The sequence below is a fragment of the Cetorhinus maximus genome, chromosome 16 (assembly GCF_964194155.1).
Source record: "Cetorhinus maximus chromosome 16, sCetMax3.hap1.1, whole genome shotgun sequence".
Lineage (NCBI taxonomy): Eukaryota > Metazoa > Chordata > Chondrichthyes > Lamniformes > Cetorhinidae > Cetorhinus > Cetorhinus maximus.
The window spans coordinates 55,707,115-55,727,087 of NC_135894.1; the positions used below are offsets into that span (position 1 = coordinate 55,707,115).

At 41.8% G+C, this 19,973-nt stretch overlaps 1 protein-coding gene across 3 annotated transcripts in view; it reads left to right on the forward strand.

Moving 5' to 3' along the window:
* il1rapl1b (interleukin 1 receptor accessory protein-like 1b) overlaps window positions 1-19,973 on the forward strand; it is a 1,487,064-nt gene that overhangs the window by 666,733 nt on the left and 800,358 nt on the right. For all 3 annotated transcript variants that reach the window (XM_078559845.1, XM_078559847.1, XM_078559846.1), the window contains exon 3: window positions 16,489-16,768. In XM_078559845.1, the coding sequence (XP_078415971.1) occupies window positions 16,489-16,768 (280 nt within the window). The remainder of the gene's footprint in view (window positions 1-16,488; window positions 16,769-19,973) is intronic.

The window sequence follows — 19,973 nt, forward strand, 5'->3', positions numbered from 1 at the left end:
ATGGCCAAAATCCTATAACCTGATGGTTCACATCTTTGCATATCAAAAGAAGTTATGGAAGAGTTAGCAGAGGCACTATTAGATATATATGTTTCACAATTCTTTAGAAAAAGAAGTAGTACCAGAAGACAGCTAATGTGATTCCTATTTTTAAAAAGGGAGATAGTTTCCTGAACTTGTTCTAAGTTAGCTTAATATTAGTGGTACAAAAGATCATAGGATCCTTCCCCAAAGATGCTATGGAAAAGCATCTAGAAACCAAAAATATTATGAATAGTCAACATGGATTTCAAAAGGAAAGGTTATTCTTGGCTAAACTTATTGAACTCTTTGAAGTGACAGAAAGGGGACCAGGATGATGTAGTAGGCATAATATATTTAGATTTTCAAAAGGCCTTCAATAAGGTACCACAGAGTAAACTCATGACTAAGCTCAGAAAATGTGGAGTTAGGTGGTAGATGGCAGTATGGATAGCAGGATGGCTACAAAACGTAAAACAGAATTGTACAAGTGCACCATTCTCTTTAGCTATATTTTCCTTGAGTGTGTGTGTGTGTGTGTGAGAGAGAGAGTAGCTGAATGAGTGATTTAGCATTAGACTTTCAGGGTGAACATGTGAATAAATAATCCTCTTAAAACCCATGGAAAGCTTGCTGCTAGTTATACAAATTGACCCCACACACGGGTTGCAAACACACACTGATTACGGGCAGTAAGGGAAGGCAACAAAGGTTTCAGTTATCTTTCATTCCTGTCCGTAACACCATTTGGACATTCACAACCTGTTGAAAGCCAACCACTTATGTTACCCTGCACAATCCAGGAACTGAATTAGGCCTTTGTTACCGATTTCTGCTGGAACCATGTCACAGTTAATGGGCTCTACAACTTACTATTCAATGTTTTACATCCCTAACTGGCTTGTCCCAAAGTTGGTGTATACAATCAGCAACAAATACTGTATGAATAAGGTCAGAAGTGTTAAGCACCTGGTTCAATGGATGCTATCAGCAAGCATAGCCTGCAGGAAACTAGTTTCTCCTGCAGAACAACACATTTTAGGGCAGTGATGTACTGCAATATACCATATGCTCTAATATCACTGTAGGAAACTACAGTGTGTTTTTTCTTCTAGGTCTCTATATTATGCCATTTTAAGGAGCAATAACTAGCAGAATATTAAAATAGAAATTGTGAACGGGTGCATTAATCCATTGAATAATTCATATTTTTCCATTTTCTGAAAAAAGTGATGCTTCTGATCAACACTTAATACTACAGTAATCAAAGAATAGATGCGACTATAATTGTTCAAATAAAATTTATTACATATTCCATAAACTAATTTTTATAGGTTATAGTTCAGTATTTATTACTGGGGGCATGTGAGAAATCCAATTCTTTAATGAAACTCATCAGAGAATTGAAGAAAAATGATTATCTCTGTATATGAGAACATCACAACCAGCTGGAGCTGACACAAAATGAATAAACTATGGAAAATCTAGTTAAATTAGCAATTTCAGTCAATCCTCCTCAGGCTGATAACTTGACCGAATGTGTTTACAGCCAAGTGAAAGAAGCCACATTTACTGAATGCTTTTGATCACCTTGGGATGCCACACTATTACCTGGGAAAACTGATCCCAGTGGGCATATGTCAAGCAGCCTATCGTGACTGAGATCTCAGAACCTGCTCCATTGTTATGGGTCCTTGACTTCACACAAGGCAGTTCAATTGTCCCTGTGTAACATAATCTCAGACAATCTCCTTGACACTGCGTATAATGGAGTGTTTGCAGAGTCTGCATCTTCCTCCATGTCCCACAGATTGACGAATATCAAAATGGACGCACACAAGAACATTAAATAAAGACTGTTTGCAAACACAAAACATCATAGTCTCCTACACAATAAAGGAGGTGTCTTCTGTGTAGCCTTCAATAAGTGCCAACCCAGAGACATTACAGTATAGTTAGGTCTCTGATTAAGCAATTCCCAAAAAAGATAATGATGTACACTTGAATAAAATGAAAAAAAAATCAGGATCCCTCTACTCATCTTCATCCTTTCCTTCAGGTTGTGGGTCTGCTTGTCTTCCAGGAGAAAATGAGAATTTAGTGACTTGACGAATGCCAACTTGTCAGCATGCATCCCTGTCACACATACTGGCCCACCGATGTGTTAGGTTGTAGCCAATTGCTCACTCGAGCCAAACTGTCTCACACTTTAGCCTTAAATGCCATGCGTCCTGATGCTCATCACACATTCACCTGCCTAGCCTAGCTGTCCTATTACACAAATACATAGCCTGATGCCCATGAGACAAAAGCACACGCCACCCGGATGAGGTTATTGACCTTTTCCCTACTCTGGATCGAGGATCTTCAGTGGACCCCCACACTCCCTCCATCCAGCAGTTACCAACCTACAATCTACAGGCTGCCTTTGTCAGGCAGGAGGGTCTCCCATTGCCATTGCTTGGGAACAGCACCTCCCACTATTCCCTGACAGCCCGGAGGCAAATCTGCAGGGAGGCATCGCTGAACTGTGGGGCCAGTCTGCCTTGGTTCTGACATCACCAAAGTGACATGGAAGGGGCTTGGATAATGATGAAGGGGTGCTGAAGGACAATAAAGGAGGAGGGTGGGGAGAACTTTGAGGGGGCCTGATGGGGTGAAGGGGTTCATAGAACAAACAAGTCAGACTTCTGGTGTTGGCTCCTGACAAAGTGGGAGTGGTGCCAACTTCGAGTTTCGCCATCAGGAACGCTGGCCATGGATTCAATTCTACCCAAATTCTCCAGGAACATATGATACAACAGATGAAAGTCAAGAAACCCTGTTTAATGTTGCTACATTTCCTTATTTCTGACATTTACTTTTTCACCGATGCTACATTTTTAGTATAAATCTGAATTTGGGAGAAAAATAGCACCTGGGTCCAAATAGGGGAGCAGTTTTATGGACATTACTTTCTCTTTGGGACTGACCAAACTTTTGCTGATGGCGTAAGTCAATTTTTTTTCACTGACATTGTAGCTGTTATGTAAATACATCTTACACCGCTAACATTAAGTGTAGTATTGATTAATAAATTTTATAAAGCTTATCTGCTGTAGGAGGAAACGTTGAATAGTAAACAACATATTCATGGTCTCAATCAAGATGAAGTGACTATAGGGTTAAATTATTTTATGCTATATATATAAAATGACCGGACAAGATTTAACATTTCAAAACTTTTACTGTAACAAATGACTAAAAAAAGACCACAATTGAATAAACACTATTTTATTTTTGTTATACTTATATTTATACGTTAAACTATAGGGAAGAGATTCCCCATTTAACTTTTAGCATGACCAAAAATCTCCCACTACAGTTGTACATTAAACTGTCCCTTAAGTGACATCCTCCAGGAACCAATCTAAAATTGTTATCAAATCCTGATGGATTGCTTCCTTTTTACTTTCCGAGCCAGTTAACTTCTGATACCAGAACTGGCTTTTTGCTGTGAGGGCTGCATTGGAGATTCCTTCCCTCTAGCCCAAGCTAGGCGAATCTTCCAGCCTCCTTTAAACCTTCACAAATTTGATCTCTTCAATCTGAGCATATAGCTCCCACTCACGTGATGCACGGTGAACAATAGAGTCAGCATTTTCTCTGGTTCAGGTGCAGGACTAGCTGTCTCTTTCTCCTACTATCTGCCTCTCAGATGGCTGTAAACCACCCCAAAGCCAACTTAGGAATCTGAGAAATATATGTACAGTTGGAGCATAACTGTTTACAGCCTGATCCCAACAACACCTTTTAGGACTTTGGGAGACTCAAAGTCTACTCATGGTAAACTCAGACTGCTGTCATTGTTTCTAAATGTAAATATCTTGCACCTTCCTTTCAGTAAAACAATCTAAGCCCTGCTTTGATCTCCTAACAATTAAACCACCGAGGCTTATTGTCAGGCAGACTTCAGAACAGGTGACATTATCCTCTCATTTACCCTAAATTTAAAGCTATAGTCCCAAAATATAACAATCCTATAAAACTCATAATTGTGACAGTCTTAAATATTTTGAGTCCCTTGCTTTTGATACTAATCCTTTTAAAATAAGTAGGTTAACATCCTCATTGAAACACTGAAAAACATTGGTATCATCAATATGTTTGACTTTTTACCCAGAAGCAGTACCATAAGAAAATATGTAATTTCCTTAAAATGCCTGTGCAATCAGTAATTGTAAAGAATGTTTGAAAAGGACTTCTAAGAGTTTCCATCAATTGTAAAGGGATCAATTGCAATTTTCTTTGAAAATAAGAAATACTGGTCCATGTGACAAGGTGATCCCTGACCTGGAAGCAGCACCAATAGGAAGGAAGTTAAGATACACACACCGTGCGGTTGGACACACAGGAAAGCTACAAGCAGAGGAGCTGTTGGGTGAAGGCACAGATGCAGATGATCTTTGGAGGCTAAGCAGTTAATGATGAACAAAGAGAAAGCAGACAGAGACAGAAAGATGAATACTGACTTTTTGTGAGAAGAAACAAGTCACTCTCAGGAAGAGGTCAATTTTTCTGTTGGGCAAAAAAGGAGATAGAAACACTTGGAGGTACTGTGTGAGTTGGCTAAAATGGTCTAAAACCTAGAAAGCAGTGTGAATAACTTGGAAACATTAAAGGGCTGCGTGTTTTCCCAAAAGTGGCCACACCATGGACCAGGGCGGGGAGGGGCTATTAATTTGTCAGTTCAAACAGGACTGTCATGACCCCAGGGAGTGAGGGTAGAAGTGTGCCTTGCCGATGATAATCGTACCCGTGAAAGCTGTTGTCGGATAGGACTCCTGACCTACCTTGCATGAATAAAGAACAGCATATTCTGTAACTGTCTAACTATGTAGTGCCCCATTTGTGTGGGGAGTGATGTGAATACTAGTGGTTGCATTAGATGTGTCTTTGTTGTATTGATTATTTAAAGTAAAATTTGCCTTTTTACTTGAAGTGCCATTTGCCCGTTAACTCATGTTTCATTTACATGGGTTCTGACTTGTGTTAAAGTACAAGTTACAAAAAGTGGAATCTTTTTGGCAAGTTCTTCATTTGGGGCTGTTGGGGGAATTTGGTTATTTTGGTCTGTGGTTTTCACACAGGGATCGTAACACATGTTAGCTCTTTGTTGCTGATATCACAGAGCGCAATTTCGACTCTTCATTTCAGTATCATTTTTTAATTTCAGTGGGAATAGAAAGCTGCTGCCGATGGACCAGTGGCACCCATGGTCCATATATTTGAGTCAACGGAAAAGACGATCAGCAGGATGCATAACCAGCATCTTCCTCCTGCCAAAGCTGAAAATGGTGTATGTTTACAAGCAAATAAATCCAGTGTCTTTTAAGAAATCATACATTCACTCAAAGGACTTAGTGCTGAAGATTACAAATTTACTATTTGTAATATTAATTGCAGACATAATTTGAGCTGCTTTGAAGAAACATTAAGATGCTTTACATAAATCAACACTCAAATCCAATCAAAAGAAAACATAAAGAAGACAAGCACAAGAGAAAATGACCATACTGGGTTATATTAACTGATTGCTACTGCAATATTTTTAGAGACCTATGGGTAGAAAGTCAAATTAATGAAATTAGAGGGAGCTAATAATGACAGATAGAAGGTGACCAGATGAAATTTCAAACAATGTAGTCTCATAACTGTTCCTATTGTTCAAACATTTTCCAAACAAAATCGGAGCCCACGGCATTGCCCTGACGAGAGCTTTTCAAGACTTAAAAGAAAGATTAATTTGATCTTGCTGACAAGCTTGTTTCACATCGAGAAGGGACTTAATGACAGTACATGATCAATTCCAAATATGCAGATTACATATATACTAGTACTGGACAAGATAAGGCCATCCTTCCTTAGTGTACTTTGTGGAGGAGGATTTCAAAGAGTTGAGAATGAAAGAGAGCATGTGCTGTACATATTTCTTCAGTGCCACTGTGAGTAATGAGCGCCCTTTTCTACCATCTTTATGTTTAAGCTGCAGGCTTTTAAGAACTGTTGTCGTGCTAGTTAAGCGTGCAACAAAGTCATAGAGGTCTACAGCACAGAAAAAGGCCCTTCAACCCATTAAGTCTGTGCCGGTCAACAAGTACCTAACTATTCTAATCCCGTTTGCCAGCACAAGGCCCATAGCCTTGTATTCCATGGCATTGTAAGTGCACATCCAAATGCTTCTTAAATGCTATGAGGGTTTCTGCCTCTACCAACCTTTCAGGCAGTGAGTTCCAGGTTCCCACCACCCTCTGGGTGAAAAAATTCTTCCTCACATCCCCTCTAAACCTCCTGCCCCTTACCTTAAATCTATGCCCCCTGGTTATTGATCCCTCCACCAAAGAGGAAGGTTCCTTCCTGTCTACCTTATCTATGCCTCTCATAATTTTATACACCTCAATCATGTCCCCCCTCAATCTCCTCTGCCTCCAGGGAAAATAACCCCAGTCTATCCAATCTCTCCTCATAACTAAAACTCTCCAGCCCAAGCAACATCCTGGTAAATCTCCTCTGCACTCTCTCTAGTGCAATCACATATTTCCTATAACACGGATTCCAGAACTGCACACAATACTCTAGCTGTGGCCTAACCAGCGCTTTATACAGTTGCAGTATAACCTCCCTGCTCTTATTTTCTATGCCTCGGCTAATAAAGGCAAGTATCCCATATGCCTTCTTAGCCACCTTAGCTACCTATCCCGCTACCTTAAGGGACCGGTGGACATGCACACCAAGGTCCCACTGATCCTCGGTACTTCCCAGGGTCCTACCATTCATCATGTATTCCCATGCCTTGTTTGTCCTGCACAGGTGATCAGCTCACACTTATCCAGATTAAATTCCATTTGCCACTGATCAGCCCATCTGACCAGCCCGTCTATATCCTCCTGTAATCTAAGGCTATCCTCCTCACTATTTACCACCCCACCAATTTTCATGTCATCCATGAACCTACTGATCAACCCTCCTACATTCAAGTCTAAATCGTTTATATATACCACAAACAGCAAGGGACCCAACACCGACCCCTGTGGAACCCCATTGGACAGAGGTATCCAGTCACAACACACCCCTCGACCATTACCCTCTGCTTCCTGCCACTCAGCAAATTCTGGATCCAATTTGCCAAATTGCCTTGGATCCCATGGGCTCTTACCTTCGATTTCAGTCTCCCATGCAGGACGTTATCAAATGCCTTGCTGAAGTCCTAGTAGACCACGTCAAGTACATTGCCCTCATCTACACACCTGGTCACCTCTTCGAAAAATTCAATCAAATTGGTCAGACATGACTTCCCCTTAACAAAACCATGCTGACTGTCCTTGATTAATTCTTGCTTCTCCAAGTGTAGATTAATCCTGTCCCTCAGAATTGCTTCCAATAGTTTCCCCACCACTGATGTTAGACTGACTGGCCTGTCGTTCCCTGGTTTATCCCTTCCTCCCTTCTTGAATAACAGTACCACATTGGCTGTATTCCAGTCCTCTGGCACCTCTGCTGTGGCCAGAGAGGTACTGATAATTATTGCCAGCACCCCTGCTAACTCCTCTCTTGCATCACTCAACAGCCTGGGATACATTTCATCCAGGCCTGGAGATTTATCTACTTATAAGCTTGCCAGACCACTTAGAACCCCCTCCCTTTCTATGCTAATTTATTTAATTATATCACAGTCCTTCTGCCTGATTTCCATGACCACGTCATCCCTCTCACTTGTTAACACCAACACAAAGTATTCATTTAGGCCCCTATCTATGTCTTACGGCTCCACACACAAATTACCACCATGGTCCTTAATGGGCCCTAGTCTTTCCCTACTTATCCACTTACTCTTAATGTACTTGTAAAATAACTTTGGATTTTCCTTTATTTTACTTGCCAATGTTTTTTCATGCCCCCTTTTTGCTCTCCTAATTTCCTTTTTAAGTTTCCCCCTACACATTCTATACTCCTCTAGGGCTTCCACTGTTTTGAGCCCTCAGTATCTGCCATAAGCCTCCCTTTCTCTCTTTATCCAATCGTGTATATCCCTCAGAATCCGAGGTTCCCTGGATTTGTTGGTCCCACCTTTTATCTTTACTGGAATATGTTGGCCCTGTACTCTCCCTATTTCCTTCTTGAATGAGTCCCACTGCACTGACGCAGATTTACCTAAAGTAGCTGCTCCCTGTCCACTCTGGCCAAATCATATCTGATCTTATTAAAATCGGCCTTCCCTCCAATTAAGAACTCTGATTTCTGGCCCATCCATGTCCTTTTCCATAACAACCTTGAATCTAATGGATTTATGATCACTATCTGAAAAATGTTCCCCCATTGATACCTCTACCACTTGCCCAGCTTGATTCCCTAAAATTAAGTCCAGGACCGCCCCCTCTCTTGTAGGACCTTCAACGTACTGGCTTAAAAAGCTCTCCTGAATGCATTTTAAGAATTCCGCTCCCTCTAAACCTATCACACTCTGACTAACCCAGTTCATGTTGGGGAAGTTGAAATCCCCCACTATTACTACCCTATTATTTTTACACTTCTCAGAAATTTGCCTACATACCTGCTCTTCTATTTCTCTCTGGCTGTTTGGGGGCCTATAGTACACTCCCAGCAATGTGACTGCTCATTTTTTGTTTTTCAGTTCTACCCATATGGCTTCATTTGAGGAGCCTTCTATGATTTCATCCCTCCTTACTGCTGTAATTGATTTCTTGATCAATATTGCGATAGTCCTTCGCTTTTACTTCCTTTCCTGTCTCACCTGAAGACCCTATAATCCTAGAATATTGAGCTGCCAATCCTGCTCCTCTCTCAACCATGTCTCTGTGACAGCAATGACATCATACTTCCATGTGTTAATTTGTGCCCTCAACTCATCTGCCTTATTTGTCAGACTCCTTGCATTAAAATAAATACCATCCAACCTTGCCAAACTCCGCTGTGCCTTAACTGGCTATAATTTCTATGCCTTCCAACTCACTTGCTCTCTCCTCTAATTTTGGCTGTGCATCTCCCCCTGCTGAACCTCCTCTCAGGATCCCATCCCCCTGCCAAGTTAGTTTAAACCCTCCCCAACAGCACTAGCGAACCTCCCCACAAGGATCTTGGTTCCATTCTGATTCAGGTTCAACCCATCCGCCTTGTACAGGTCCCATCCCCAGAAACAGTCTCAATGTCCCAGAAATCTAAAGCCCTGCCCCTTGCACCATCTCTCCAGCTACGCATTCATCTGGACTAGCCTCCTATTTCTATACTCACTAGCGCATGGCACTGGAAGTAATCCAGAGATTACTGCTTTTGAGGTCCTGTTTTTTAATCTGCTTCCTACTTCCCTAAATTCTGCTTGCAGGAGTTCAGCCCTCTTTCTATCTATGTCGTTGGTACCAATATGTACCACAATTTCTGTCTGTTTGTCCTCCCCCCTTAGAATGCCCTGCAGCTGTTCAGTGACATCCTTGATCCTGGCACCAGGGAGGCAACATACTATCCTGGAGTCACGTCTATGGCCACAAGAACACCTGTCTGTTTCCCTCACTATCGAGTCTCCTACCACTATTGCTCTTCCCCTCTTTTCCCTTTCCCCACCCTGTGCAGCTGAGCCACTCACAGTGCCATAAGCGTGGCTGCACTCCCCAGAGGAACCGTCACTCTCACCATTTTCCAACAAACCAGCTTTCTGTACATGAGCCCATTGCTTTTTTCCCACTGTAGGGGCTCCTATTACCAAATTCTGCAGTTTTGACTTGTCCAGGCTGCTCTGTATTGTTAAGATGCCCTTTGTAATGTTGGCACACAAGATGGCATTTAACCTTGCGACCAACCCTGTCGTCTGCTCCAGTTATACAGAGAGGCTTTCCACTGTGACATGAGAGGATCATGCTGTGCTTCTATCTTTCCTTTTATGGAGCATCACTTGAATCATTGTCTGACTGCTGCTCAGCCGGAGGCTTAAATTTCCCTAATCTCCATTCAAAAACATCCTTCTCTGTTTCCACTACGTCTTATAGTGGCTTCTTACACATCATGAAGCACCCACTATCCATTCCTCATCCGAACCATGTATATTCCCCCCAGTGTAGACTGGTGGGTATGAGTGAGAGGGTGAATAATGGTGTGGGGAAATTTCTGCTCACTGTCTCTGTTGTTGAGGGTCCCAAAATTGCTTTTGTTTCTTCTGTTGGTAGCAAATTGTTCAATCAAATTACGTGCAACTTATTCCTTCATGAGGACAGAAGGATTCTTACTTTCAGGATTATTAATTAGATATGTTTTATACAGCCCATATCACTTTTCTTAGAGTTACAATAACAATGATTCTTAAAAAAACATGCAGGCGTTACAGAATTCTCCAATGATGTCATTTGATTGTTTCATGTGAAGGAGTCTATAAAATTCATTTAGTTTGCCTGGTTTATACCTTTAAGATTTTTATTGCACCTTTAGGCTTAATATTGGTTTGGAGTCTGCAGAAGTTAAAATAAAGAAGAATAACAGCTTGCGGTCATCACACTTACCTTCTCTGCCCTAGTGAGATCATTGAACCTCTGCATTGGAAAGTGAACCCGGGGGTTAGGGAGTTACCATTCACTGCCTGATCATCTCCTTCCACATGGCCCTAGCTGTTTTGCTAACAGGTAGCTTTTCATTCACTTCCAAAGTTGCATCCCTCCTGCACTTCAGCTCAGTCAGAATATTTATAACACTCTCTGAGACGTTTGTTGTTCTCCATTTACTTGTTCCTGTTGGCATTATTTCTTCACCTTCCTGCAAGCTGGCTCTGTTTTCAGTGCAGACCAGCCTCAGGCTCAGCGGCTATGTCTGCACAAAGATCTGCTCCACCCATTCCCCCAAAGTTTTCTGAACATGTCATTTGCAATACACCAATGGCTGGTGGTGCTTGCACCTTCTGCCGCTCATCAATATTAAAATTAGCTGACCCTACAATTTGTCTCCATTGAGCAAGCAGATTGCAGGGCCCAGAATTCCAGAGCTTTACTGTTTATGGTTGGTTATATATCTGACAGAGGCTGATGCCAGTGGAATTTTACCTCAGGAAGAGTCACTGGGGGTGAAAATTCAATTTCAACTTAGATGAAGGTGCTGAGTGCAATGTAAAAAAGTGTGCTGATACTACAAAGTTAGGTGGAAAGTTAATGTTGAAGAGCACACAAAGAGGCTACAGAGGGATATAAATAGTTTGGGTGAATGGCAAATGGAATACAATGTAGCGATATGTGAATTTATCCAACCAGTCCTGATGAAAGATTATTGACCTGAAATGTTAACTCTGTTTCTATCTCAGATGCAGCCTAACCTGCTGATTACTTGCAGCATTTTCTTTTTTTATTTCAGAGGTTGGTAGAGTTTTGGATACTGAGAGAATTCTCAGGGTAGTAGTATGGCAAGGTGAAGTTTTTTTTTAGAAGATCAGCCATCTAATTGAATGTCGGAGCAGGCTCAGGGGGCCAAATGGCTTACTCCTCCTATTTCTTAGGTTTTTATGTAACTTCAGCACGAGGATAGGGTGGGTGAATGGTGGATTGGCCATCTGTTGTACACATCTGTTGTAACTAGGCCAAATTTTCTTTCCATTGGCTTCTGAAGCTGAGTTTCTTGAATAAGAAAACACTGGAGATAAAGTGTATTGTATAAATAGTGCACATAGTGCCAACTGTATATGACTTGTACAGCGCATCTGGTATCATATGCCTGAGTGGTCTTTTGATTAACATCTGCAAATGCAGGGGAAGAAAAATGGATCTCACTCTGCTTAGTGTTTGGATTCAGGATAGGGCAAAAAGCATGAACTTCCCACTGCTGCCTCCCTCACCCCAGAGGCACTATGAATATGTTGAAAGCCATATCAGGTCTGGCCATAATGGAGGATCCTTAACAGCAAACTAAAAATGACATTAGTTGATTTGCATATGTTAAAAAGGGCCTAGTATCTTTCACAGGACCTACCTGGGAACTTCCACATTACTGCAGTGAGCCAGGCCTGCTCAGTTATTAATTCTTGTTTTCTCATGCAGCCTAACCAGTGGTACTTAAAGGGACTGCTGGAAGCCACCAAGAAAAAGACAGGATTGTTTTTGTAATTTAACTTAAACATGAAGCCAGGAGGAGCAGGTGTGCTTCTCCCTACTCTCACTTGCCAACATGGCAGCCAACCCAAAATGGAATTCTCAACATCAACAAGCCAGCGTTGGACACTTCATAGGCACCCAGAAATATTAAGATAAGACCTGATGCTCATTTTCTTTTGAGTCTCATGCCTGAAAACAAACCTGAACCAAGTTCTGAAACAAAACAGAAAATGCTGGAAAAACTCAGCAAGTCAAACAGCATCTGTGGAGAGAAAAAAAACAGAATTGACGTTTCGAGTCCGTATGAGTCTTCTTCAGAGCTGCTGAGTTTTTCCAGCATTTTCTGGTTTTGTTTCAGATTTCCAGCATCCGCAGTATTTTGCTTTTATCTGAACCAAGTCCTGCCTCACGCTTTGCAATATTTCCCTAGATTCATCACTATTTTGACAGACTAGTTGGCAGGTAAAAAACCATTAATATACTTAAATTAACCTCTGTACTTTAAGGAACATTGTACTTTATAATTGACTTCTTCTGTGTCTGTTATATATATTTTTAAAAATCCTTCATCTATGCCGTGCCAACTTGCCAGCAAAAACAAAAGGGTCACAGACAGTTATGCTTGATGTATATCGTATAATGTTAATAACAAATTCAAATGGAACAACTGCATTTAGAAAATGTCACACACAGGCTTGCACACATATGCACAAATAGAATGACTTTCTACATGGTGGGAACCTTCTTCTTATGATTTAATAATAGGAAAGGAGAATTCTATGCATATATTACCCTAAAAACGCCTCCGCTCGCTTTCCAAATCTGGATTGGATTTACAGACATGTAAATGATGTAACAATTAACAATCTAAAATTTGATTCTCATTTTATGAGTGACTAAGTTCCCTCATGGCTCAGCTGGTTTAGGAGGTGAGATGCAAATCCACGTACACATTAGGAAGATCCGACGTTCAATTGCTGATTGAGTTAGCTGATCTCAGTGAGGCCAATGCATTACCATTAATATGCACTGGGATGGGTGAGGAGAAAGTCAAACAGTCTTCAACTTACTGACTATTTTTCAGTGAAACCCCAACCCTGCTGAAAATATGCCTATATGGATATGAGTTTGGGACTAGATGGGGTTCCTTTGTTCACCTCTTGTAGCTGAATAGCCCAAGAATCCTTACCACCCCACCAAAAGAAGTACAATAGCCATGATCTTATTGATCGGTGAAGCAGGCTTGAGGGGCCAAATGGCCTATTCCTGCTCCCAATTTGGGTGTTATAAACAGCAAAGGTTCATTAAAAATGTCTTTTTCCATCTTTGTGGAGTGATTCTAAGAAAATGTTCACATTACTATTCACTTTAGTGGTAATGTAGCACAGTTTCTATGGCAATTTGACATAATGATGAGTGTTCAGGGAAACTGCATCATTATCATCCACATTAATTTTTACATATATATAACATCCCTAGGAGTAATATTTTAATGTCCCTTTTATGAATTGCCCATACATGATACACAGCCAGCATAAACTTTCTGGCGTCACATTATGCTCATGAACTGATTTAATGATGTGCATCTAAAAATGTCAGGATATATCTACAGCAAGAACAGCATAGCAACAGCAGCAAGTAGTACTTACTCCTTCCAATCAAGATTCCTCATGGAGATTTTTGATCAGCAGAGACACCCAGCTATTTTCAAACCGTTTGACTAATTCCAATGTTCCTAAACTATTGTGTGCCTCAGCAACCTTGCTCTTAGATCTCATTAAAGACCCAGGCATATTCTCCAATACTTCCAGCCGTGTATATACTGGCATACTTATCTAGTTCATATATAGAAAATACTGGAAAATGTCATTTTTAGGCATAAAGCCATTCATGCTCTGAATCATTCTGTACAGTGGGGTGCTAGCTTTCACACTGAATACATTAGCTCTTGAATATTGAGCAGGTGACAATGCAGCTTGATAAAGGCCAGTTTTCAAAACATACATACATTATAATACCTGAAACTTAATAAAAACAGAAAATGCAGGAAAAACTCAAGCAGGTCTGGCAGCATCTGCAAAGAGAGGAACAGAGTTAACGTTTCATATGACTCTTCAGAGCTCAAGAGAGGTAGAAATGTGATGGATTTTAAACTGTTTAATGTGGAGCAGGTGGAGCAAAATACAAGGTCAGGGATAGGTGGGAGCTCAGGAGAGATTTGACAAGGATATCATGGACACAAGACAAAGGGGTGGTATTCATAGTGTTAAAGACTAAGACAGGCACTAATAGAGGCATAATGGTCAGATAGCAGAATGTGTTAATAGCACAACAAGGGCCAGCACTCTCTTAAAGCAAAACATAAAAACAAGTTATACACTGGCCCTGTGGGGAGGGGTGGCAGTGGGGGTTGGGGAAAAAGTGTATCAAAATGGAGGACAGAGTTCATGATCTGAAGTTGTTGAACTCAATGTTACATCCAGGAGGCTGTAAAGTGCCTAAATGGAAGTTTGCATTGGGTTTCAGTGGAACATTGTAGGAGGCCAAGACCAGAAACGTGGGCGTGAGGGCAAGATAGTGTGTTGAAATGGCAAGCGACAGGAAGGTCAGGGTCATGCTTGCAGACTGAGCGAAGGTGTTCCGCAAAGCAGTCACCCAGTCTGTGTCTAGTCTCCTCAGTGCAGAAGAGATTGCATTGGGAGCAGCGACTACATTAGATTAAATTGAAGGAGGTGCAAGCAAATCGCTGCTTCAGCTGGTAGAGTGGGGCCTTGGACGGTGAGGAAGGAGGAGGTAAAGAGAGATGTGTTGTACCCCCTGCAATTGCATGGGAAGGTGCTGTGGGAAGGGGATGAGGTGTTGGGCATGATAGAGGAGTGGACCAGGGCGTCACGGAGGGAACTGTCCCTATGGAATGTTGACGGTGCGGGGGGCGAGGGGAAGATGTGTTTGGTGGTGGCATCATGCTGGAGTTGGCGGAAATGACAGAGAATGATCCTTTGAATGCAGAGGCTGGTGGGGTGAAAAATGAGGACAAGGGGGGGAACCCTATCATGGTTCTGGGAGGGAGGGGAAAGTGTGAGGGCAGAGGTGCGGGAGATGAGTCAGATATGGTTGAGGGTCCGGTCAACCACAGTTGGGGGGGGAACCTTGGCTCAGGAGAAAGGAAGACATGTCAGAAGCGCAGTTTTGGAAGGTGGCACCATCAGAACAGATGCACGGGGACAGAGAAACTGGGAGAATCAAATGGGGTCCTTACAGGAAAGCAGGGTGTGAGGAGCTGACGTCGAGGCGGCTGTGGGAGTCGGTGGGCTTGTAATGAGTATTGACAGACAGTCGACCACCAGAAATAGAGACAAAGAATTCAAGGAAGGGAAGCAAAGTGTCAGGGGTGGACCATGTGAAGGGGAGAGAGGGGTGGAAATTGAAAGCAAAATGGATAATCTTTTCCAGGTCCAGGCAAGAGCATGAAGCAGCATTGATATAGTTATTGATACCAGACAAAAAATTGTGGGAGGGGGCCTGAGTAGGTCTGGAACAAGGAATATTCCATGTACCCCACAAAAAGATGGACATAACTGGGGCCCCTGTGGGTACCCATAGCCACACCTTTCATTTGGAGGAAGTGAGACAAGTTAAAAGAGAAATTGTTCAGTGAGAGAACAAGTTCAGCCAGGTGGAGGAGTGTGAATTGAAATGCAATAATTGGTTTCTAAAAATTAATAAACTTCATCATGTTTTTATATTTTCTCTGATGTTCTGAAAAATACTTTAATTGATTAACAGCAAGCATTATTTGTTAGAAGCTGCATAAAACTCAACTGATTCAGTAATGACCTTCAGGGAAGAAAATCTGCCATCCTTACCCAGTCTGGCCAATATGTGACTCTAGTCACACACAATGTGGCTGACTCTTATGTGCCATCTGAAATGGCCTAGCAAGCTGTTTGCTCAAGGCAGCTAGGGATGGGAAATAAATGGCAGCTTTGCCAATGACACACACATCCCAAGAATGAATACATTTTAAAAAGGAAAATGATGTGAAATAATGTTCTTAACCCTTTCCTAGTTGTAGAGTTATTCTGTTATGAGGTAAAGAAGGGCTTAACATTTCTTTACTGCTTAGATTAAAACTGTGAACTGGGATTGGTAACAGCAGGGCCACTCAGTACGCCAAGATAGCTTTATTTTACCATCATGATACAGAGTTACATAATGTTTACTTTTAAATACATAGCATAAATTTACATCACATTTGAGTTATATTTTAGCTAAGTGCATCTGAATTTGAAAAAATAAGCCATGTTAATTGCAATGTATGCTTAAATTTATATTCTTTTCTTTATTTCAGCTGATGGCTGTACAGATTGGTCTGTGGACTACAAGAAGTATCAAGTTCTACTGGGGGAACCAGTGCGAGTGAAATGTGCATTATTTTATGGATACATCAGGGCAAACTACACCATAGCTCAGAGTTCAGGACTTAGCTTGATGTGGTACAAAAGTAGCGGTCATGGGGACTTTGAAGAGCCAATACCATTTGATGGAATTAGAATGAGCAAAGAAGAGGACTCCATTTGGTTTCGTCCAACAGAACTGCAGGATGGTGGATTGTTTTCCTGTGTACTGAGGTATGATATTCCTTCACTGCATAGTATATTAAGAAAGATAAATGTAGGAATCCTAATTCACAAAGTTCGTGTAGGAATGATTAACAAGCTTGTGCTTAGAGGGACAACTGTACAATGGTAATATTACTGGACTAGTCATTCAGAGGGCCAGATGAACACTGCAGAGACGTGACTTCAAATCCCAACATGGCAACTGTGGAATTTAAGTGGTAGTGTGGCCGAGTGGTCTAAGGTGTTGCATCCAGGCTGCAGCACCTGAGGAGGCATGGGATCTCATTCCACTGTTGTCTATAACACTATGACTGTACTGTTTTCCTGCGTGTTAGAGTTCTCCAGGTAGTAATCCAATAAAATAAGCAGTTAAAGCCTACTTGAAAATGTAGATGCAACAATATACCAAGAGCATGTAAGTTGTTTATGGGATGGAGGTGTGGTAGCGTCGTTACCTCTGGGCCAGGTGCTCCAAGTTCAAGTCTCACTTCAGGATTTGATGACCATAGAAGGTGCATTCATAATATAGCCAAACAGGTTGATTATTAGCCTGTAAATCCTTCTAATATGCCTGATGGCAGATGGTAAAGAGAGAGTTTCCTGGTCAGCCATACTGCAGCACTTTGCCCAGCATAATCATGGGTCACTCCAATGGAAGTCCATGATTGCCAACCCCCTCTTAGGGTGTAGTACCTGAAGGAATAGGAAGATGATTATGGGCAAGATTTTTTGGATGGCGGAGTTTCCCACCCCACTGCCTGCAGAATCGGCCGGGAATACATCCCTGCTGATACTGGCTGCCCTGCAGTCATTTAACATTCAATGGGGCATGAATTGGCTAAGGGTGAGACTTCCACCTCTATCTGGGGAGGAAGATCCACCTTAGAGAGCTGTAAGCCAATTGAATGGCTAGCAGCTCCATAGTCCCAGCAGCACCAGGTTCGAGCATTGGCCACTGTTGGGACTACAGTCAATCCCGAAGAAAAGGAGCTAATAGAGTCTAGACTAAAGGCAAGTCCAGTGTATTGCCAGGGCCTGGCTGGCAGGCTCCAGTGAGGGGATTGGGGGACGCCAGGTTTGAGAGGCTGGGGGGGGTTGAGGGTCATAGGGTGAATATGACTTTGGGTGATGCTTCTGATAGGCATAGGGCACCCCCAAAGGAGAAACCCCAAAACCAGCCTGTGCAGCTAAAGCTGCCAGGCTTCCCGCATGGCGTGGGTCTCCCCTGCTGTGGGTAAAATAGTGATGCGGGAGTGGAGTGCAGGATGAGGCTTGTAAGTGGTCATTAATTGGCCAGTTAAGAGCCTCAATAGGCCCAAGCGCGGGTGGGCCACTTGACACCTCCAACGCCCCCTGGAAAATGCGAGACAGGTTGGGGGTGGACAAGAAGGCAGTGGACAGACCACACGCTTCATTTTACGGGCATAACCACCTTCAAAACTGCCTGTAGGGACTGGAAAACACCACTGTGTTTCCTTTAGTGTTTTAAGAAAATATAAATTGCTACATGATAAAAGACTAAATGCCGTCTAGTTTGCCTTTTACCATCTGTGTAGTGGTATGCATAATAAGAACTGAACTGCTGACTAATCATAGCAGTAAATGCTTTACAACATGATAACATGCTTACAAATGCCGTTCAGATTTTGTTAACATTTTTCAATATATTTATTGAAAATAACTCTGGTCTTTGGAGGCCAACTTTAAAGAATACTGCAAGGCTGTAGCTAGCATCAAGAAATGTCACTCAGGTGTTTCATGGACAAAAAACACCGTGTGGATATGACCAAGAATAAGTCAGCTAAATTGCCTGTCAAAGGAATGGTTATTCTAAACTATTCTGCAGTGATTTTACCTCAGTTAATTTTTTGCCTGACAGTTTATAATGGTCCATGTTTGGTGTTTATCACTTGTTACCATAGCAATGAAATTCAAATATTCACTGAGCAGGTTCTACATTTTGCAGCGGCCATTTGTTTCTGGTAGTAGTGAATGGACAGACTGCTGGGAGATATAATTGTCACCTTACAATTAACAATAAATATTCTCTGGCATGTATATCTTCCAATAACCACAGGATGACATAGCTGAAGAAACATCCTGTTGATATTAGAAACCTATAGTCTGGTAAACTGTGAAGTTATTTGACTGCAATAAGACAGGTAACTGGCATTAAGCCATTTCTACCAAGGTGCTGTCAGCATAGGTGAAAAATCAATTGGTGGACATTCTGTTTATTGTTCCTTTAACCACCTATTGACTTTCTATATCATGCTAGGCAGCACCTTAAACAAGTGAAAAATTGATTGATTAGTGGGAAATCAATATTATCATTGTTGGCAGATGAAATACCAGGTTACCAAAAGTAGTTCCAATATTCTTGGTTATCACCACCAGAACTGAGGGGGATTTTGTTTTCATGCTGTTGTTGATGAATCTACACAATATAATTTAAACAAGGTCAAATCATAAAGCAAGTTAAATTGGACAATTAGCTATCTTTGAATAAATGTTCAATGTACCTTTCTAAGGAAACACATGTAAATTTATTGGCCACAAAATTTGTCTCCTTAGAGTCTGATTTTTTTGGCATGTTTTGGCTCTAAAATTGCATTTGTAATATGCATGCACACTTCTGGCGCAAGCCACATCAGGTGCTGTTTTAGCGAGGGTGTCAAGGCACGCAGGAAACATCTGCTGGAAGTAGGCATATTGTGGTGTCAATCAAGATATAACGCTGATTTGGTGCCAGCACTGTCATTTTGGAGCTCAACGCTCTAACCATCTCTTAAACACACATAACTGAACACATATTCAGCAACAGGAAGGACACTCCCCATCTACCCTACCAGCCCTTGCCTCCATCTCACCCGCGCTATTTAAAGGGATCATCAACTACTTACCAATTAGTTGCTGCTCCATTTCCACTGGCACTTGCTGCTATTATAGAAGTGTTTGATTGTTTCTTTAAAATTGCTGAAGCCTACAGGGAATGGTGTGGCATGAGCGAGAAGACTTTGCCCTGACATTGCAGGCTTCTGCATAAAGCACTTGTTCCCAGATATGGGTGGAGTAGCATGCATTCCTCTTGATCTAAAGCATATTAGGGCGAATGAACAGAGATGACACAGAGGAGGCTAAGCTGCTGGAAGAGATGGGTGAAGGGTTCGCAGCAGGAGGTCAGATGTGACCAGGGTGTTCAGGTATCAATTAT